This window comes from Coenobita brevimanus, chromosome 23, assembly GCF_032717465.1.
Source record: "Coenobita brevimanus isolate Jiangsu-jjx chromosome 23, ASM3271746v2, whole genome shotgun sequence".
NCBI classification, from domain to species: domain Eukaryota; kingdom Metazoa; phylum Arthropoda; class Malacostraca; order Decapoda; family Coenobitidae; genus Coenobita; species Coenobita brevimanus.
Window position 1 is genome coordinate 61639109 of NC_136976.1, and position 22711 is coordinate 61661819.

Here is a 22711-nt window from a genome sequence, read left to right on the forward strand (position 1 = left end):
TGGTCCAGTTTTTGCAATGTCATTCTGGGATGACACCCGCGGTTAAAGGGTTAATATGGTTAACAGTTGGTGTGTGTACAGTAGTAAACGGAGTTCGTACCAGATCACGTATTCGTAACGTGTGATCTTTTGGAACACCAGGCTAAAATGGCCAAGTTCTGGGTGTCCTCTGGATTTATGTTAATAAGATGGGTTACAACAGCTACATATGATTATACTGTATTACATGTGCTGAGGAAAGACAGAAGTATGATGATTGGTATCCTTTTTTACCTGACTATATTTTGTTCACCAGATTGCAGAAAAATAAATTGGACGATCATGATGACAGTATATGAGGGTATTACTGTTGACCCACATATTAATTGCCATAATTAGATATTTATGAAAGTACATTAAGTAGAGAGCCATGGCTGATAAGGGGATATGAATTGCATAGCTTGGTAGAGGTATGCAAGGAGCCTTTCTAGTTGATATTGTTGCATCACATGCTATTGTTTTGAAATGTAAGGTGTATGGTTCTATATTGTATTGTTCAGAAACTTTTTTAAAAATACAGTATAATAATGAATATTATACTGTACTGTATTTTTAATACTGAAAAATTTAATGTACCTGTATTATGTTTTCTGTTTCAGGTGACGGTCAATGATGGCCAGTTTGCATCTAGCACAGCGGTCAATATCTATGTGGAACCAATACCCAAGACGGGTCTGCGGTTTAGCAAAGATAAATACTTTGCAGCAGTGGAGGAGAACAGCACTCGTGCTGATACAATCACCATGGTCCATGTTCTTGGTAGCCACCTCAATGAGCATCTTACTTTCTCCATCCTCAACCCCACAGAAATGTTTACAATTGGTGACACGTCAGGCGTCATACAGACCACAGGAAAGCCCTTTGATAGGGAGCTTCAGGATAATTATCTTCTTGTTGTAGAGGTAAGATGTCTTAAACATATATTTTGAAAGGCAATGGTCCCTGTTTGCCTGAGTCAGTCATGTTCACCAGATAACTGCTTTTCAGTCTGCAGGATCTAGTGTAGATTTTTTTTTCTTTTTTTATCAAGTCCTCCAACCCTGAGGTCCATTATTAGGACCTCATCCCATGTATTTCTTGGCCTGCTTTCAGGGGTCTTTCTTACATTTTTACATGTTCTGCACTTCATCGAGTTACTTTTGACACATTCACTCCAAATCACCTCAGGCTACTGGTATACAATATGCTAACATTCTCAGTACCCATGCATCCCAACAGTTTTGTATATATTCTTCTATCCCTCAGTGTGGCGGGTACATATTCATCTCACCATTCTCAGTTCAGTATGCCCAAATATATGGACATGTTCGTCCTTTATTGCCCTCATTTTACTATTGTAGGCCATACAAGTCAAAGCATATAATTTTCTTATAGTAAATATATAGAGAGAGTCCCTTCAGAGTAGGAGCTTCCAACCATTTCTGGCTCTTGCAAGTGGCTATCTTCTGTCCCACTGCTCATGTTGATTTTATCTTCCAAGTAGCCAAACTCAGAATCTAAGTACTTAAGAGCCAAATCCCTTACAGTAATACCTCCATTCTTGGTAGGACTATACAGTCACCCTTGCTCATGGCTCACTCATTACTAGTTACATTGTCTAGTCTACATTTCATGCAGGTACATCTTTCATGTATCCACCCACTACAGGGACCACACAAGATTGAGTTACTAACAGTTGCTTTCCTGCATATGTTACAAGATCACTGGCCACTTCCTGTTAACCTGTCACCATCCTGCTAATCTTAACCTGTCGTCCTCCACATTCATTAAAACCCCTAAGCTGCATACCCTCTTTAACTCCTTAACCGTGGGGCGTCACTTGCGTGACGCTCAGGAGCAAGGGATCATACCGCGGGGTGTCACTTTTGTGACGCTCAGGAGCAAGAGATCATACTGTGGGGCGTCACTTTTGTGATTCTGTGTTATATTGAATTCACCTGGGCTTTCAGGTGGTGGCTTGTATCATCTATCAGTGTCTAGCTTTACTCAGTTCTGCTAATGTCATCTGTACTCCCATCCACTGTTGACAATTTAGCCATTTTTCCCCTGTCCGTGACTCCCCTCCTTACCTCCCCTCCATGACCCTCTCCTCCTGCCTGCCCAGCCGCACTGCAGTACGCAAATCCTGGATGGATTTTTCCACTCATTTTATTCATTGAAATATGCCTCATGCCCGATACTTATACAAAATAATATATAAAAGAAAGAGAAAAGGTAATTGATTCTGCCATCCATCTGGAATGGGCTAATTATCACCTGGCAACACCCCACATGCACTCGTTCGCTAATTTTCCCCGGTTATTTCCCCTTGAAATATGCTGTATGACCTATTCTTGTAATAAAAATAGATATAAGAAAGGAAGGGAGAAGCATAAGCGATATTTACATTGACCTGGAACTACCTAATTTATTATGTATTGTCTAGATTTCCTGCCAATCATTTCATAGCATATAAATTAGCAGCTGTCACCACGCTGACATTGTCAGCCCTTCCCTGCCCATAGGCCACATCATTCAGTTTACTGTAGTCTTTCGAGGTGAAACCATGTTGGATTCGTGCCTGTCCAATTCCGCCGCTTCTGAGCCCACTGCAAAGGGCCCTGTGACCTCTACCCCTACTAAACCTTGTGTGGGTAGGGGTAAAGGGCTAAATGACTCTGCTGTGGAATGTGAACTGGCTAATTTATCAGTGATAATGATGGACAGTGACTACGATCTCTCTGGAGACTCTAAAACAGTGCAAGTGGAAATGTAAATACAGTACACTCAACCCTTGGCTATCACTCCCAATTGGTCCCGCTATGGCTGCGCTATAGCCAAATCCATGATAGCCAAATTGAAGAACTTATGGTAATAATTCTAATTGGTGCCATGACCTCAATATTTACCCCTAAGATACCTTTTTTGTACCACATATTAATATATAACAGTCTAAAAATGAACATGTTTTATGATGCGATCACAATTCTTATAAATACCCCTCACAGTTGATTCATTGATGTTATGTTTCTTCCCCACACTTCGCTTGGTCTCCCCATTCTCTATAAGTTTCACATTTCCAGTTTATCTGCATAACTTAGGTTCTTCCTCTTCTTTATTTCCCTGCCAGGTGCCGCAGCATTATGTTGGGTGATGGTAGGGGGACGGGGAGAGGGTATGTTAGCCATGGTCATATAAAAAAGGTTATTGTTCTCGCTATCACTGTTCATGGTCTGAGGGCGCGCACTTGAATGGTTTGGCGGGCAGGAGACTTGGTCGGGCAGCCAATCAGCGCTCGGCTGGTGCTGACGGCACACGATCAATCACGAAGTGAAGCTTTTATTGGCTGGGCGGAGCACTGGAGCCTGGCCTGTTTGAAATTTTTGAACATTTGTGGTGCGCGATAGCAGGCATTTAGTTTATGATAATGGTATTTGGGTAGTTTTTTATATAGGCTTGATAGCGAGATACACTATAGCAGAACCCGTGATAGCCGAGGGTTGAGTGATGTGTAAATAGCAAGTGAAACCAATGAATGTAAATGTAATTGAACAGTGGAAAATAGTTTTATAAGTTACTGCAAGTGACAGTGCATAACATAGTGTAAATAAAATGGAAATGTAAATACAGTCGACCCTCTGTCCTCGCGGTTCCTCTGTTTGCGGTTTCGATTGTTCGCGGTTTGTTACCAGGGAAACAAATCACCTTTTTCGAAGTCCAGAGAAAAATGGAAACACATTCAAATTGCGCGCCACACACTGCATACCGCCCCCAGCGCCACCCGCGCCACCCCCGCATTGTTTTGAACCTCTCGCAGCAGGCTCTCTCATTCTCAGGTACCAAGATAATTTGCCGTCAAGTCAATTCGCCGTCAGACAATTCGCCGTCAAAACATGGACGATTCCCCGTCAGGACAATTCGCACCCTGGACGATTCCCCGTCACTCTGTAAATATACTTATTTTTGAATAATTAATACTTTAATAACTAATTTTCGGGGGGATCTATCAAAATCTATGTTCATTCAATAGCGTAGGCTTTGGATATCATTTATAAGTTGCACTTTTAGCCAATAATTAACGTGTTTCTACTTCGCTGTAGTCAACTTTGAATTATATTCTACCGTCACCTGTAGCTGTCTTCATTAATTTTCATTGGTACTACGATGAGTTGAAAGAGAGAGAGATTGTCCATGTGCTTGAGGGTGTGAAAGTGGATGTATGTGGAATAACTGAAACAAAATGGAGAGGAGAAAGTGTGAGAGAATGGGAGTATGGATGGGGTATATGTGCAGGAGTAGGTGAGAATGAGAGGGCAAAGGAAGGAGTATGTATAGTTGTGAGTAAAAGATGGAAGAGGAGCATAAGACAGTATGGATCAGTTGGGTCATGGATTGTGTGGGTAAAGTTGAAAGTTGGAATACAAATGTGGGCGATTGTGTGTGTGTATGCGCCAACGCAAGATCGTGCTAGAAGAGTGAGAGAAGAGTTCTGGACAAATGTAAAAGTGTGCATGGAAAAGTTTGGAAGGAATGAGAGAGTGTTTTTGATCGGTGATATGAATGGTAAAGTTGGGAATGTGAAGGTGGATGGAATAGTTGGTGAGTGGGGTGTGCCTGCTGAGATAGATGAGAATGGGAGTGCGTTAGTGGACATCTGTGCTGGGAGGGGGTTGGTGATAGCCAATACCCTCTTCAGGCATAAAATGATCCACAGGTATACATGGCGAGTGATGAGAAGGGTGGGTGGTGACCTGAATGAAAGGAAGGCAATGATTGATTATGTGTGTGTGTGGATGAAAGGATGCGAAGATGTGTAATGGATGCAAGAGTTTATAGAGGTTGGGGGAGTGGACTTTCTGACCACTACTTGGTGGTGACCAGAATTAGAATTCAAGTAAGATGGAGGAATAGAAGAAGGGAAAGACGAGAGGAAGGAGTAGTTGCAAGGAGAGTGGAAAGGTTACAAGAGGATGAGAAAAAGGCAGAGTATAAGAGAGAAGTGGAGGAACGATTGGGCAAATATGAATTGGAGCAGATGGGAGATGTGGAATGTGTGTGTACGATATTTACAGAAGAAATATGTGCAGCATGTGATGTGGTGTGTGGAAGGAAAAGAAGACGGAGGGGGGTGCAAGGAACAGCGTGGTGAACTGAAGTGGTAAGACAGGCTGTGGCACAAAAGAAGAAAGCATACAATGAATGGATGAGAAATAGGGGCGTGGAAGAAGTTGAGAGGCGGAAGAGAGAGTTATATGTAGAAAGAAAGAGAGAGGTGAAAAGATTAGTAAGAGAGAGTAAGAAGAGAGTGGATGAGGAATTTGGAAGGAATTTGAGTGTAAAGTGGAGGGACTGTAAGAAAATGTTCTGGAAAGAGATGAAAAGAGTAAGACAGGGTGGAAGTGAAGTTAGTGGGGGAATGAAAGATAAAAATGATAGATTACTAGTGGAGAAGGGAGAAAAAGGGAGCAGATGGAGAGAACACTTTAAGGAATTGTTGAACGTAGAGGATGGAAGTAATGCGAGTATAAGTGGCTGGGGAATGGCTGGGAGAAGGAGGGAGGTGAGAAGACAGGAAGAAATCAGTAGGATAGAAGTTGTGGAAGCAATGAAGAAAGTTAAATCGGGGAAAGCCCCAGGAATTGATGGAGTGTGTGGTGAAATGCTGAAGCATGGGGGAGAGAGTGTAGAAGAATGGATGTGGAAGATGTGCAGATTGGCCTGGGAGGAAGGTAGAGTCCCGGAGGATTGGAAGTCAGGTATAATTATTCCCTTGTACAAAGGAAAAGGGGAAAAAGAAGTGTGTGGTAATCGTAGGGGCATTTGTCTTCTTAGTATAATAGGAAAAGTATATGGTAGGATACTTATTGACAGAGTTAGAGAAAGAACAGAGAAATTAGTTGGAGAAGAACAAGGAGGTTTTAGGAAGGGAAGAGGTTGTGTAGATCAGATATTCATTCTTAGATCTTTAGTGGAAAAGTTTCTAGAGAAGGGAAAGAAGTTGTATGCAGCTTTCATGGATTTGGAGAAAGCATATGACAGGGTGGATAGACAAGGATTGTGGAAAGTGTTAAGAATATATGGAGTAGATGGGAAGTTGTTGATTGCTGTGAAGAGTATGTACGATGGTGCGAAGGCTGCAGTGCATGTGGGTGGTGAACTAAGTGAATTTTTCTCTTTGAAAGTTGGGTTGAAACAGGGATGTATCATGTCTCCATGGTTGTTCAATCTGTTCATGGATGGGGTAATAAAAGAGGTACAAGGTAGGGTAGTGGATGTTGGAGTGACCCTGGTGAGAGAGGATAGTGTCTGGAAACTCCCTGTACTGTTGTTTGCAGATGATACTGTGTTGTTGAGTGAAGACGAAGGGGAGCTGCAAGGCTTGGTGGATGAGTTTGGGAGAGTGTGTAAGACATGGAATCTAAAGGTGAATGTAGGGAAGAGTAAAGTGTTGGTCTTTGAGAGAGGTGAAGTCAGTGAATGTACAGCAAGGTTGGATGGTGAGGAATTGGAAAATGTGAGTACGTTTAAGTACTTGGGTAGTGTGATGAGTAAGGATGGAGGTTTGGAGGGTGAAGTGCTTGAAAGGGTACAGCAGGGAAGAAAGGTTGCTGGTTCTTTGAAAGCAGTGATAAGAAACAGGGAAGTGAGCATGGAAGTGAAAAAGTTACTACATGACAGTATTGTGATACCAACTCTAACGTACGGAAGTGAAGCTTGGACGTTGTTGGAAGGACACAAGTCAAGAGTGAGAGCAGTGGAAATGAGTTATTTAAGAGGAGCCTGTGGAGTCACATGGAGAGACAGGCTGACGAATGAGGATATAAAGGAGCATTGTGGTGTGGATGTGGATGTGATAGGAAGCGTTATGAGGAACACACTGAGGTGGTTTGGCCATGTGGAGAGGATGGAGGGTGAAATACTGACGAAGAGAGTGTATGTGAGTGAGGTGGAGGAGGGAAGAGGGAGGGGGAGGCCAAGGATGAGATGGAGGGATGGGTTGGAGAGGTATATGAGAAAGGGGGGTTTGAGTTGGGAGCAGGGCAGTGAAATGGCGGGGGACAGGGCGACTTGGAGGCGATTTGTTTGTGGCCACCCCAAACGGGATTGAGGCGTCTGGCAATAGATAGATAGATAGGTACTACGACATCCTGGGTATATTTTAAAACGACTCTGAAGAGGTACAAGTATATATTCATCTCAAATGACAATATCCAACATGTTATTCTGATCAGCCACAGTGGACACAAACCGTGGGGAAAGATATGGCTGAGCCTCGACAGATGTCACTACATTTATTATAAAAACAATAAACCACCACCACTTTTAAAACTCGTATATTTAAAAGACTATTCTAGTATGTAAATAAATGATGGGGAATCGTCCTGACGGCGAAAAGTCCTGACGGCAAATTGTCTTGTTATTGTTGTGACTGCGAATTGACTTGATGGCGAATTGTCCCGAAACCCATTCTCACTGTGACCATGCTTGTGTGTGCTTGTACTCGCTGATCTCTCTGTGACGCCATCATTTTATCTACCATGGGGCCTAAGAGAGCAACCAAGACATCTCCAAAGGTAGAATTGCTGGACAAGTTACGGGAGGGAAAATCCTGGTAACGGTGGTGGAAGGTGAGAGTGTAGCTGTGACGAGTGGTGTGAGCGGCCATCCACCTACGCAATTAAACTATTTTTTTCATACTTTAATTATAAATAAAGTGTTTATTGACATGTACACAAAGGTTTTCTTTCATTAAAGAAGGAAATGGGGGGCTAGGGGTGTTTTTAGAGGGGGCACCAATTTTACACGGATTTTCGATCTTCGCGGGGGTCTCAGGCCCCTAACCTCCGCGAAGACAGAGGGGCGACTGTAATGTAAATAAAATAGGAAATGTAAATAGAAATGTAAATAATTAGTAATATAAGAATACAAGTATAAATACTTGGAGTAATGAAAGTGAAAGCTTCGCTCTAGCGTGTATACATACTTGGAGCAATGAAAGTGAAAGTGAAAGCTTCGCTCTCTAGGCAAGTTTACTGAACGAGAAAGTGAACGCCTGGAGTGAAAATAAACTACTAGTAGTGGAAGAGACTTATGGATAAATATTGTATATATAAATAAGTGTAGTATAGGAATATAAAGTGTGAGTGTGTTTATAAATAATAAATGACAACTCCACCTCAGAATACCATCAGGGAACATGCGCAGGTGGAGAGCTTGTATGCGCTCATAATTTACATTGCTTTCATAGTGGTTTTTTTTTTTTTTTTTTTTTTTTTTTTTTTTTTGAGAATATTGATTCCAAACTACTTGAAATTCATAGAATAGTGTTTGTAGTGATAATATCAGGCAGTGGAAACCATATTATGGGGTATCAGGAAGTGTAAAGTGAAGACTTCGTTACCCAACTTCAGAAGTCTCCCCAAGTCCTACGGTAGTCGATAAAGGCTCAACAAACATCCCAGGAGAAAGCTGAAGGTGTATGCCATATGCTTATACAATTATAATATTCTAGGACTAATAACTGATTTTTGGCAAATATTTTAAAAAGTCAGTCGGAGAGTGATTATCCCCATGGGACGGGCACGGCACACTCCCGACATCCCTGCAGTTAAGGGATTAAGTTTATGTTGTTGTTTAAAGATCTTTGACAGTGTTAGCATTTGTAGGTTCTTTCGCCTGATGACATCTGTCTATGTACCTTGATCTTGAGCCATATCCTTGCCCAGCCCCCCTACCCTGGGGGTTCCCACACAGGACCCCACCCTACATATTTGTCAGTTTGTTCTGGGCAGTTTTCTTCCATATTCAACAAGTCCTCCTCCTCCTTCCTGTCAGTATGTCCAGATCATCAAAACTTTCCAGTTTGTATTGCTTATTGTTCCATCAATCCATTATCCAAATCATTTTTGCCCCAACAGGAGCATAAGGGGCCAGGGGTAGGGTAATCATTTCCAACATTTAAGGCAAGAGTGACAGCCTCACATGCCCCTGAGTGGCATTATATGAACAGTAAAAACCCCAACCACCCCTCAGATTGAAACCCCCTACTGGCTGCATGTGGTTGGAGCAGCATAACCCGCAAGACCACCAGGCATCATTTGGTTATATGGTTACCATCCAGTATAGTAAATGGTTGCCTAGATTACAGACTAGTTGGTTTATCACACAATTTAGAGTCACCGGAGAGAGAGAGAGAGAGAGAGAGAGAGAGAGAGAGAATTACATCAAATCAAGTGAGGGAATGATGGGCATTTCCTACCATAAACCTATTATTTCTTATGCCAAATCTCTCTCACGACACTTTTCTCAGTTCCAACACTCATTGAGACCTTACTTAGCCATCTTAACATTCTCACTTCTGTGCATCTCAATCTGATTGTTTCCTTTTCTCTTGTGGGCCAAGTCTCACTGTCATACAGCACAGCGCTTCTTACATATGGTTTGTAGAGAGTACCCTTGGTGTGAAAGGGACTCCTTTTATTGTGAAGAGAGGCAAGAGTTCCTTGAATTTCATTCACCCATTTCTCAGCTTTGTTACACCTTGTACATAAAGCATGTCCTTAAGATAACAAAAACTCATTTATGTATTCCTAGTGGCTGTCTCCCCAGTCAACCCTTTTCAGTGCATCTTCACAGCCCAGATACTCCTACATTTTGCACCACTCATTTGATGTAGTGCTGCTCTTGGCTCCCTTCCTTCCTTCATTCATTCATTCATTCCTCTTCTGTCCCTCTTTCCTTCCTTCTTTCCTCCTCCTTCTGTCTATGGGTGACTGTACACTGCGTGACAAACCAAATGGTTTCCTATGCACCAGAAAACCATTTACTATGCTGGGTGGTAACCATATAACCAAATTATGGCACCTGGTGGTTTAGTTGGTAATTACTGTGCTCCAATCGCATTGAGCCAGTGCAGGTTTATGTCCAAGGGGTGGTTGGGGTTTATTGCTCACATAATGCCACTAAGCGATGAGTGAGGCTGGCCACTCTCATCTTAAATATCAGGACCAACTTGCCTAGCTCCTGGTTCCTATGCTTCTCGTGGGACGGCATAGGTTTGGATGATGGATGGATGGATTATTATTGTTGAACAACCATAAGGACATCACACAGCCTTGTCGCACACTCACACCGATCGTGAACCATTCACTTAGATGCCCATTTACCCTTACACTTGCTTCACTACCATCATGTAAACTTTTGATGGCACCTAGCAGCTTACCATCTACATTGTACATGTGCAAAACCTTCCATAATCCATCTCTGTCTACTTTGTTGTATGCTTTTTCCAGATTCATGAATGCCATAAACAACTTATAGCCCTTCTCACAAGACTTCTTCATTATCTGTCTCAGTGCAAATATTTCATCCACACGCCCTCTGCCACTCCTAAAGCCACCCTGTTCATCACTTACCAGGACTTCTTATATCATTCTTACTTTGTAATTATTCTTTCATATACGGATGGGACAATGGGAGAAGTAAAAACACGAGTAATGGAGAGGGGGATGGCGTTGGTAATGAATGGTGATGGATGGAATATCTCAGATTTGTTGTATGCTGATGATGCAGTACTGCTTCCAGATACTGGACAAGAACTTAGTAGATTAGCGCAGGGTTTTGCTGATGTCTGTAAACGTCATGCCTCGAGAGTAAATGTAGAAAAGAGTAAAGTGATAGTAATTAAGAGAGAAGGTGACTCTCAGTGTGATGTTACAGTGAATCGAGTTTGTAAGAGTTAAAATACTTGAGTACAGTGATGGAAAAGAGAGGCAACTGTGTAAGGAGTAAAAAGTAGCGTGACACAAGGAAGGAAAGTAGGTGGTGCAATGAAGGCCTTGATAAGAAACAGAGGCGTGAGTGTTGCAGCTGCACGAGGCTTACAAGAAGGAGTGTTAGTGCCAGCTTTAACACATGAATGTGAGACTATGGTGTGGCATGAAAATGAAGAGTCAAGAGTAAGAGCATTAGAGATGGGACTGCTGAGGAATGTATGTGAAGTACAGAGAGTGGATAGGATACGAAATAATGTGATTCATGAAAGATGTGGAGTGAGGAAGTCTGTAGACACCAGAATAGAAAAGACTCTACTGAGATGGTATGGTCATGTGGAGAGAATGGATAACAATAGAGTGGTGAAAAAGGTATATCTGAGCAAATTTGAAGGAGGTAGGAGGCGAGGTAGGCCAAGGAGAAGGTGGAGGGATATGGTGGATGACTGTGTGAGGAAGAGAGGTTTGGTAGTCGGTGAGGCTGGGGGACTGACAAGAGATCGAGCTGGCTGGATGAATATTGTGAGGAGAAGTGCATGATCGGGGATTTGGCACCCCTTTTTAATGTGACAGCGTCTGAATTGGCTGTATTGGATACGTTTATGTGGTGAATGTTTAGTGGCGTATCAGATAGAACCGGGATTCCTGGGGTGTAATGGTGAATGAATGGAAGCAAGGCTCGTTGGACTGGGCAAATTTGGGCTGTCTGAACATTGCTGTGGATGATGATGATGATGATGATTATTAATCCATCCATCCATCCATCCATCCCATCATTCAATCTTATTTCACCCCATAGAGAAGCATAGGAACCCGGGGCTAGGCGAGTTTGTCCTGACATTTAAGATGAGAGTGTCCAACCTCACTCATCCCTGAGTGGCTTTATGTGAGCAGAAAACCCCAACCTTCCAATGGATATAAACCTTCACCGGCTCAATCTGATTGGAGTGCCACGATTACCCACTAAACCACCAGGCACCAAACTTTGGTTATATGGTTACCACTCAACATAGTAAATGGTTTCCTGGTGTACAGGAAACTATTTGGCTTGTCACTCAGTGTAGAGTCACCCACAGGCAGAAGGAAGAGGAAAGAATGAAGGAGAAAAAGACAGAAGAGGGAGTGTAAACTCACCCATGGGCAGAAGGTTGGGGAAAGAATGAAGGAAAGAAAAACAGAAGAAGACTATTATTATTATTATTATTATTATTATTATTATTATCATGAATATTGTTATTATTATTTGGTATTATCATCATTATTATTATCATGCTTATGAGAAGGACGATGCTCTTCATGGAACTCATATGGGTCTGATGTTGGTAACCAGATGATGAGAGTTACTGGAAGGGTCTGGCCTCTTTATGCCTTCTTAGTATTGTGGCCATTGATGGCAGAGAATACATCAATTGAAGAAATTTTAATGTCAGCCATGAGGAAGTCAGAGGGGGGAAGTGATGAAGGGATAGCACTGGAATCGTCTAAGGTGGAATTGGAGGAGAAAGTCTGAGCAAAGAGTTCTGCTTTATCAGTAGAAGAAAGAAGAAAATGGAAAAGAGAAGGAAAGGGTAATGAGGTAAAGTTGTTAGAAAGGTTTTTGGCAAGATGCCAGAAGGAGCAGAAAGAATTCTATTTGGAGAGTTCAGAGAATTTAGTATGGATGGAAGTATTTTTAGCAGAGCGAAGAACAGATTTAGCACGATTCCGGACAGAAACATAAAAGAGATGAGATTCAGGAGTGAATTGTCTCAGGTACCTTTTGTAGGTCGTCGTCTTGTGGACAGCATTAGAACAAGTGTGATTAAACCAGTTTTTTTTTTTGCATTAGTCAAAGGATATGAGAAATGAATGTATGATTCCATGCCCAAGAGAATAGCCTCTGTAATGCACAAGGCACACTTAGATGGCTGTCAGCCATGGAAGCTATATCATTCCAGGGAAAATCAAAGAAGTACTGCCTTAGGGCCTCCCAATCAATGGCTCCAAAGTTACACAACCGACTTTTCTTTGGAGGATCCACAGGCCATACTGGAGCGATAGGACAGGTTAAGGTGATAAGGTTGTGATCGGAGGAGCCCAACGGAGAGACAGCATAAGCAGAAGGATTAGCTGTAAGGAAGAGGTAAAGTATGTTGAAACTCTCTCCAAGGCAGTGAGGGATACAGGTAGGGTGCTGTACAAGTTGCTGTAGGTTGTTAAGGATAGAAAAAATGTAGGCTTGTTCACCAGGTGGATCAGTGAAAGGAGAGGAGAGCCAGAGGTGGTGGTGAACATTGAAATCTCCTAGAATGGAGATTTCAGAGAAAGGAGAAATGAATAGAATGTGTTCCATCTTAGAAGTAAGATAGTTGAAGAATTTTTCATAGTCAGTAGTGTTAGGGGATAAGTAAACAGCACAGATATATTTAGTCAGAGAATGACAGGAAAGCCGAAGCCAGAGAGTAGAGAAATTGGAAGATTCAGTAACACAAGAGCAAGATATATCATTACGTACATATACACAACAGCCACCTTCGGCTTTGAAACGAGTATAGAGAAGGAGGAGGATAAAGAGAATGGTTTGCCATCAGTTGCCTCGGACACCCGAGTCTCAGTTAGGAAGAGAAGGTGAGGTTTAGAGGAGGAGAGATGGTGCTCAACTGAGAGAAAGTTGGAGGAAAGGCCACGAATGCTGCAGAAATGAAGAAGTGGGTCAGACAGTGGTTCCAGGCTTCTCACTGGGTCGTCACCGGGAGAGGGGCAGATGGTGACGCCATTTTACTAATTTTGAACAGGAAGTGTAGTGTGTAATGCATGATGTATGGTGTTGACAGTAAGAGGAACTTGTATTGGAGAGCATGCTGGTCTACTCCCTGTGTTACTGAAACACTGAAATAGTTCAGCAAAGGGGGATGGTCAGGAGCTAGTCTCAAGGGCTGGTGAAACGGGAGCTTCAGGTTTCCCTGTCATCAGCTTTCCTTCCACCTTGGGAGTACTGCCCTGCTCAACTGGTGCTACAGTCTACTCCCTGTAAATAATAGAATTTATCAGAAATGTTGGTCAGTATTTGATAGTACAGCAAACTCTCACAGAACGCGCGAATATTGTCCCCGGAAGGTCCCATTTTATGAGATTTTCGCGTTATAGGGTCATATGTTTACACGTTAAAGGGTTTCATGGTACTGTACCCAAGCCAGCCCCAAGTTCACCTTTTTGGACAATTTTCAGGGATTTTTCGCAGGCCATTTACCTACCTAATAATAGCTTTATTACATACAAACACTGGAGGATTCCTCACCTTGAATTGAAGAGGTTGTGGGCTTCCTGGGAGGAGGGAGAGTGGGATTCTGAAGCAGGGCAGGACTCCTACTGGTCCCGAGGTGGCCCCCCCCAAAAGAGCAAAGATAACATGCAGCATGTATGGAGCTAGAGCGCGGGGAGAGGGTAGGGTCAAGTGGGGCAGGAACACTCAGTGGACCGTTATGACACCCCCCGCATACACATGGCAGCCATACGTCATTTGCTGATACAACCCCCGCAGTGACTGTCACTGCCCGCATTATGTCTGTTCTCACCACATTATGACCAATTTTTTCGCGTAATGACTGTTTAAACCATAATTTGTGGCCTCAAGCAACATAATCCCTATCATCACAGTGTAGTATGGTTTTCAAAAAAATGGGCAGATTTTTTCACTTGTGTTATGTGTTATGTGAAGTCACAGAGTGTGCAGTGAGGTTGGATGGTGAGGATATGGAGAATGTGAGTGCATTCAAGTACTTGGGTAGTGTGATGAGTAAGGATGGAACTTTGGGGGATGAAGTATGTGAAAGGGTACAGCAGGGAAGAAAGGTTGTTGGTACACTGAAAGCAGTGATGAGAAATAGGGAGGTGAGTATGGAAGTTAAGAAGTCACTGCATGATGGTATTGTGATCCCTACCCTGACGTATGGAAGCGAGGCGTGGACCTTGCAAGAGGGGAACAAGTCAAGAGTGAGAGCAGTGGAAATGAGTTACCTGAGAGGAGCATGTGGAGTGACGTGGAGGGACAGGTTGACGAATGAAGAAGTGAAGGAACGTTGTGGGGTAGATGTGGATGTGGTTGAAAAGATTAGGAGAAATACACTGAGGTGGTTTGGACATGTGGAGAGAATGGAGAATGAAAGACTGACTAAGAGGGTGTATGTAGGTGAGGTGGAGGGAGGGAGAGGGAGGGGTAGACCGAGGATGAGGTGGAGGGATGGAGTTGAGAGGTATATGAGGGAGGGGGGGGTGAGTTGGGGGGAGGGGAGTCAAATGGTGGGTGACAGAGTGACTTGGAGGCGTTTTGTCTGCGGCCACCCTTTGCGGGATTAGGGCGTCGGGCTATAGATAGATAGAGATAGTTATGTTATTTTTGCATTTTGACCATTTCCTGGCCTCAAAAATTGCCTTTCATGTTATGTGAGGTTCGTGCACTCAGATCACGTATTAAGTGAGAGCTAACTGTACTGAGAATTTTTTCATTTGCCAAGTGAAACTCAAGTCATTGCTGAAGTCATGTACTATGCCATCAGTCACTGACAAGCCAGTTCTTTATAGGCCTACCTATGATCATTATTGATTCACGTGTTCTCTGAAGTATCAGATCATGTTTGTTATTAGATATTGCATTTTCTTTTTATCTGTAGCCTGGTGTTTTAATCCCGGAAGGATAGTAACAAATGAATTGTCCACGCAACCCTGTCCCCACCTTGCAGCTACCCTCACTCCAAGTCACATCCCCATCTCTCATATACCTCTTCATCCCATTTTTCTGTATCATCCTTGATCTCCCCTTCCCTCTCCCCCCATCCACATCACTCACATGTACACTCCTAGTCAGTCTCTCATTCTTCATTCTTTCCACCAGGCCAAACATTCTAAAGGTGCTTCTCCTTATGCTTAATAGCAATCCATAGTCACACAACAGTGTTCCTTCATTTCTTTATATGCAAAATAATTAATATTGTCTGTGCATCCAAGCAGGTATTTTATTTTGGTATATCTGTGGCACAACATTACTTTTATCAAGGAGTTCCTGTGGTTTGTGGGAGGCAGTGGCAGAATCAGTAGAGAGGCTGCCAGCAGTCGTAGTGGACCCAGGTTCGAATCTGGGCTTGGGCAGGGAACAGTTTAAGGATTTGAATTTCATAAAAAGCAGGCTTTTCTGATTTACCAGATGATCCGCTGACATGTCATAAAAGTACATCTGCTAATACCAGTACACCAGTCCTGTATGAGACAACCCTAGCATGTAGTCAATATGGATGGTTGGTGGTAGTGCCAAAGTGGTGACATGTGGAGATGTAGGAGGAAGGGCTCCAAGAACTACTGGGACTAGGGGATGGGCCCTGAAGCCTTTGCCTAGAGTAAGACATGTAAAAAAAAAAAAGTTGAATCAGATGCATTTTCTTTTACAACTCTTTTCTATGAATGAAAAGGTTCTTCCTTTTTTCAAATTTTAGTTTAAGGAAGTGGCAGCCCCATTATCTGGTGCAAGGAACTGCATGCCTCATATGACATAAAGGGGAGAGGGTAAACCAAAGTTGACACATGCGCCTATAGAAAAATGTTATAAAACATTACAAATAATGATGATAATGATGATGATGGAGATGACTGCAAAAACATTTCTTTCCCTTGTAAACAAAGTCAATTATCTTTGTTCTTGACCTCACCACCATATGTGACATTCGGAAATAGAATTACAGTATAAGGTTACTGATTTATTTGTGTATTTCTTTTTGTCAGGTACGGAGTGTCGCACGAACAGTTCCAGCACGAGTGGCTCATGTTCAGGTGCATGTGGTTGTACAAGATAAGAATGACAATGCCCCTATTTTTGTCAATACTCCCTACTATGGGGTTATCTCTGTTGATGCTGATGGTGGCAGAGGAAGTAAGGCCCGAAGGGTTGTGTTTCGGGTAAGTTCAGGAGCCTTCACTGGATTGAAAGTCAGACTGTGTATGGTAGTTTAACTGTTTTTTTTTTTTTTTTTTTATGCATTATCTTAAATGTTTTTATGCTGACTGGATATACAGTATTTCTTAGCAGTGATGAATTTAGGATTCCAAGAATAATTTTACAACACTACTACTTGCTTCATTATCTGTGAAAAGACAGTTATACTGTACAGTGGTATGGAATTCTGGGGAAATCATGTAGTGCTTTGCAGTCACAGGACATTAATGTCTTAATTTACTATTTTTGACATCTTGATTACAGTCACAGTATAGTAATATATTTTATACTCACTGTTCTTTACATCTTGATTTGCCTCTCACTTCATATAGGTTCAGGCAACAGATTTTGATGCTGATGAAAACAGTGCCGTGAGATATGAGCTGCAACATGGAAATGGTGACTTGTTTGATGTTGACCGTAACTCTGGGGAAATTAGCCTGAAGAAGTCATTGAAAGGTCTCAAGAGTGAATATGAATTGGTCGTCAGTGCTTATGATGGTGGTAAGTTCATTTTCCAGTAATATACAGTATACCATACTGGTATGCAGCTTTATTCCATATGCAGTACCTTTGTGTGTGTGTGTGTGTGTGTGTGTGTGTGTGTGTGTGTGTGTGTGTGTGTGTGAGTGATCAGTCAATCAGTGAGTCAAATGATGCCATGTTTCCTGTTCAAGGTATCCCCATACAGAGGTTGGTCATGGTACAGTTGATGTTTTTTGTGGAATGGAAGCTAAACTGAGTGTCCAAGCCAGCTAATTACCTTCTAGCAGTAGCAGGAAACTGTTAAGAAAAAGAAATCTGAGATGTGTAATAAGAATTGCAACAGTATTAAGAGGCGTATGGTGGTTTAATGGGTAATTCCAGTGCTCCAATCGGATTAAACCGGTGAAGGTTTATATCCAAGGGGTGCTTGGGGTTTATTGCTCATGTAATGCCACTCAGGGATGAGTGAGGCTGGTCAGTCTCATCTTAAATGTCAGGACCAACATGCCTAGCCCCGGGCTCCTACGCTCCTCATGGGGCAACATAGGATTGGATGATGTATGGATGACTTAAGAGTTTCAGATTGGACTTTGACCTGGTGTCCTTGTGACTGAATGTTTCCTACTGGAGAGTAGTGTGACTGAATGTTTCCTACTGGAGAGTAGTGATTGTGCAGCTAGTTACCAAGCATGTAGCTACATTTCACCCTCTTGGTAGTACTTCCCAGAGTCAGTGGTAACCTCCTAACTGTTTACTGTCAGATAAAAAATTATCCATACCATAAGTACTTGAACAAACTAATAATGTAAAGGCCAGAATCACCTGACACTTCTGTAATTGAAACAGACTTATCATACCTCTTATCTTTTTTTCCTTAGGTAATCCTCCTCTGTCATCGCAAGTTACAGTACGGCTGAAAGTAGTGGACAGGTCTCAGCCCATCTTTGACCGACAGTTTTACAGTGCAACTGTGGCAGAAAATGCAGACCCTCACACACCCATTGTGACCGTGGCTGCTCGGAGTCAGCTGAACAGAAAATTGATATATACCATTGTTGGTGGAAATGAACACCAGACATTTGCTATGGAGCATGAAGAAGGTATTATTATTATCATTATTATTATTATTATTATTATTATTATTATTACAGTAATCCCTGTAAGATCCGGATGCCCAATAATCGGACACTCCACCACCCGAACATTTTGGGCCTGGGCCTTCATAACCCAAAAATGGCCCCAAAAAGTAAGAAAGCAAAAAAAAAAAATCTGAATTTTTTTCAACCGTAATTTGAACTTAGCACACGGCACTCACCAGCTGTGTTTACACTCGGCCCCTTCACCCCTTCCTTCCTCTTCCCTCCCCAGTTATCACCTAACTACCATCATGAGTAGACGTTCATTGCAATGGATGCCGCACGTGCTCGTTTTAGTGAATAAACAGTGAATAAACTGCAGTACCTCCCCACTGCACCACATAGGGATTTACAGTGTTGTGCAGTGTTAAGAAATTAGAATTTAGAGTGCAAAGGATTAAGTGTGGAGTGCAAACTGGCAGTTGAAACTGGCGTGGTGCAATAAGAACAGAATGCAGTGTTAAAGAGTTATAACTCATAGTACAAAGGATTAAGTGCAGACGTTGTTGGAGGGACACAAGTCAAGAGTGAGAACAGTGGAAATGAGTTATTTGAGAGGAGCCTGTGGAGTCACATGGAGAGACAGACTGCTAAATGAGGATGTGAAGGAGTGTTGTGGTGTGGATGTGATAGAAAGCGTTAGGAGAAATACATTGCGGTGGTTTGGCCATGTGGAGAGGATAGAGAGTGAGAGACTGTCAAGGAGAGTGTATGTGAGTGAAGTGGAGGGGGAGAGAGGGAGGGGGAGGCCAAGGATGAGATGGAGGGATGGAGTGGAGAGGTACATGAGAGAGAGGGGTTTGAATTGGGAGTAGGGCTGTGAAATGGTGGGGGATAGAGCGGTGTGGAGGCGATTTGTTTGTGGCCACCCCGTATGGGGTTAAGGCGTCTGGCAAGAGATAGATAGATAGACAACACTAGATTACTGTACGTGCATCAAGAGCATTTTCACCACTGCCAGAGCCTTAGAGGAGGTGGGTTCATTTTCGTAACGGCCACGGATGCGCTGTAAGTTACTGTACACTGCTAAATATTTTCCATACTCACTTTTAATTTCTCATTCTCTGGTTCCTTTTCATTTACTTTGTGCTTTCTGTCCCTTATTTGTGTGAATAGGGTCTGAAATAGGTGCTATGCATGTCCGGTAGGGAGTTATTTAGGTGGCTTTCAAAGTTAGGCTGGGTTAGGGTCCGTAAGTATCTGTCCAGGAGGCTGGGTCCCAGTATCCGGACAAACCCACATTCCAGACATGCCTTTGGCTCTATTACATTGGATATTGGAGGGATTACTGTATATTATTATTATTATTATTATTATTTTTATTATTATATTTATTATTGTATCATTCTTCCTCTTCCTACTGCCTATAGGTGACTTTACATTCCCTTTTCCGTCTTTCTTTCCTTCGTTCTTTCCTTTTCCTTCTGCTTATGGGTGACTCGACTCTGAGTGACAAGCCAAATGGTTTCCTGTACACCTGGAAACCATTTATTACACTGGGTGGTAACCATATAACCAAATCATGGCGCCTGGTGGTTTAGTGAGTAATTACGGTGCTTCAGTCTGATTGCGGCAGAGCAGGTTTGTATCCAAGGGGTGGTTGGGGTTTATTGCCCATATATAGCCACTCAGGGATGAATGAGGATGGTCACTCTTATCTCAAATGTCAGGACCAACTTGCCTAGCCCTGGGCTCTTATGCTCCCTATGGGGCAACATAGGATTGGATGATGGATGGATGGATTATTATTATTATTATTTTTTTTTTTTTTTATTATTTTTACAGTAAAGTCTCCGTACAGCACGAGGTACGTCATGCAGATCCTCATGCTAAATCAAGTTTTTGCTAAAATGTGACATATACAGGCTGTTCTCATTATAATGATGGGATGCACTTGGGAAAACCCATCGTTGAGCCGGGGTATCGGTAACTGAGGACATTATAACATAGAAAGTATAGGGATGTGTTTGAGAGCCATGGGATCCCCCCCAACCAAGTCCAAAACCAACCCAGATGAATCCAAAAACAAGTTCCTAGTTCACCTAAACCCCCTAATAGCTTTAAAGTAAGCTAAACTAAGTTTAAAAGCAGTTTATAACTCCAAAAGCGAAAAATAATATCTGAAAATCATCAAAAATAAGTCTGGAAAAAATCAAACTTAGCAAACTGGACCCCAAAATTATTGTTCTTACTCCACCTGTGACTGTAACACATTAATCTAAGTCTAAAAATTGTTTATAAATCAACATAAACACAAAATTTAAGTCTAAAGTATCATTGAAATCGGTTAACAAATAAACCATTGAAAAAAAAAAAAAATCAGATAACTGGGTACTGGCCATTGATAGGTGGGGAAGGATGTTAATTTTTTTTTACATTGCCATGGCGGAGTATCGTATAGCAATTGACTGTATAGTGGGGTATGCATGTATTTACATGTATACTAAGGACCTAGGTTCTGAGAACCCCATATTTTTCTTTCAAAGTACCCTCAGTCCTTGAGTAATGCGTGGTTAGTAACACGTTTTTGTTCTAACACGCTCAGCAGCTTGCGATAGGTCAACACGGGGAAAAACTCAAGCTCATGCAGGAAGTCAGCTGGTCTGGCAGTGAAAATTGAAAATACAGCAAAACTTCTACAACTCGGCATGATACATTTGCAAGCCTTGCCGAGCTAACCTGTTTGCCGAGTTGTAGGGATTAACTTTAAGTTCCCCCCCAGCAAACACACACAAAAAAGGAAAAAATGGAAAAAAATGGATAAAAATTAAAAGTTTTTACAATAAACAGTAAAAGCTGCCTTACCATGATTCCATGCAGTTGTAGGGTGTATTCCAGGCATGGAGGAGGATTTTTGGTTGTTTTTAGAGGTGTTAGGGGGGCTCAAGATCACTTTTGGGCACACCTTTATTGTACTGTACTTGACACTGTACATATGTAAAGCACAATTAACACTATGAAGGCCATTACTGTAATGTTTTTATCACTTGTACTATACTGGGGAACTAAACACTAAACACCTAAGCATTACTGTACAACTCGGCATCTTACCGAGTTGGGGGGATTTATGCCGACTCTCTTCCTCTCACGTGTGCATTTTTGGGAATTTTTGAGTTTTGATTTTTTATATGAATATTTTGGAGCTGTCCCGAGTTGAAGAGGTTTCTGACTTGAAGGATGACAAATTGTAGAGGTTTTGCTGTAGTTCATGGTGACGTCATGCACCAGACCACCATGATTGGCTGGCCTACATCTAGGTACAGTACTGTACCTGCCATAGGCACACTCAAGGCTGTATACTTAGGTGAATTTTTATGGCTGTAACAGTTATAGGGGATGAAGTTGAAAAAATATGTTTGCTAATCAGAAAAAAATACTCTTTCATTCACGTGTTCTCATAAGTTAGTGTTCAGTTCCATGTTCTTCGTTCGATTTCAAGCATCCCAACATATTTTGGACTGACTGAGCATAAGCTGTCAGTCTTTTCTCACGTCTCACCGAGTTCTACCCCACACTCATATGAGTTTCACAGTTTTAGGGGATGAAATGGAACGAAAATGTTTGTTAATCAGAAAAAAATTAGTCTCTCTATGTGTTCTATAGTAGGACAAATCTAAACTTGCGGCTAGGGTGGGGCACGAAGCTCTGTACAGTGTTCCCACGTTTTCCATAGCGCGATGCCCCCCCCCCCCTCTCTCCTGGGGGAGATGTGCGATGCCCTGGAGAGTTTTGTTTCTTTTATGAGTGACTTTCATTTCTTTTTTTTTTATTATATCTAATTATATTTAAAAATATTTATTATTGTTTTGCATATGTCGCCAGATGACCTCGCTGGTGCGGCGCCATGATTTTTCATTCAATCACTCTCTCCCTCCTTCCTTCCCTCCCTTCCTCCATCCCTTAACACCTCCTCTGGCCTGCCTTCTTCCCCCCCCTTTCTCTCTCTCTCTCTCTCTCTCTCATCTATGATGTTTTAGGATACATTTTTGGTTATTTTCTTACAGATTATAAATTTGACTTTATTTTCATACCTCCCAGGAGGTAAGGACACAAAGTAAAGTGACACGAGGAGGGTCTGGCCGGGTTAGTCTGGGTCTGTGTGAGTGTTGCCATTCACGAGGGTTTAATGTATTACAGTAGAACCTCGGTCCTCGAACACAATCCATTCTGGAAGGCTGTTCCAGGACCGAATTGGTCGAGGACCGAACTAATTTTCCCCATAAGAAATAATGTAAATCATTTTAATCTGTTCGAAGACCCCAGATGCTTACCTATTTAAGTTTCAGCACTGGTACCAGTGCTTTCCTTTATGAGTTGACTGTATATTTCTCTTGCCT

At 42.2% G+C, this 22711-nt stretch overlaps 1 protein-coding gene across 1 annotated transcript in view; it reads left to right on the forward strand.

The window, feature by feature from the left end:
* The window catches only part of LOC145392990 (fat-like cadherin-related tumor suppressor homolog), a 569943-nt gene that overhangs the window by 286940 nt on the left and 260292 nt on the right, over positions 1–22711 (forward strand). The window contains exons 17-20 of the mRNA XM_080267295.1: positions 639–941; positions 16542–16715; positions 17085–17256; positions 18117–18338. Coding sequence (XP_080123421.1) covers positions 639–941; positions 16542–16715; positions 17085–17256; positions 18117–18338 — 871 coding nt within the window. The remainder of the gene's footprint in view (positions 1–638; positions 942–16541; positions 16716–17084; positions 17257–18116; positions 18339–22711) is intronic.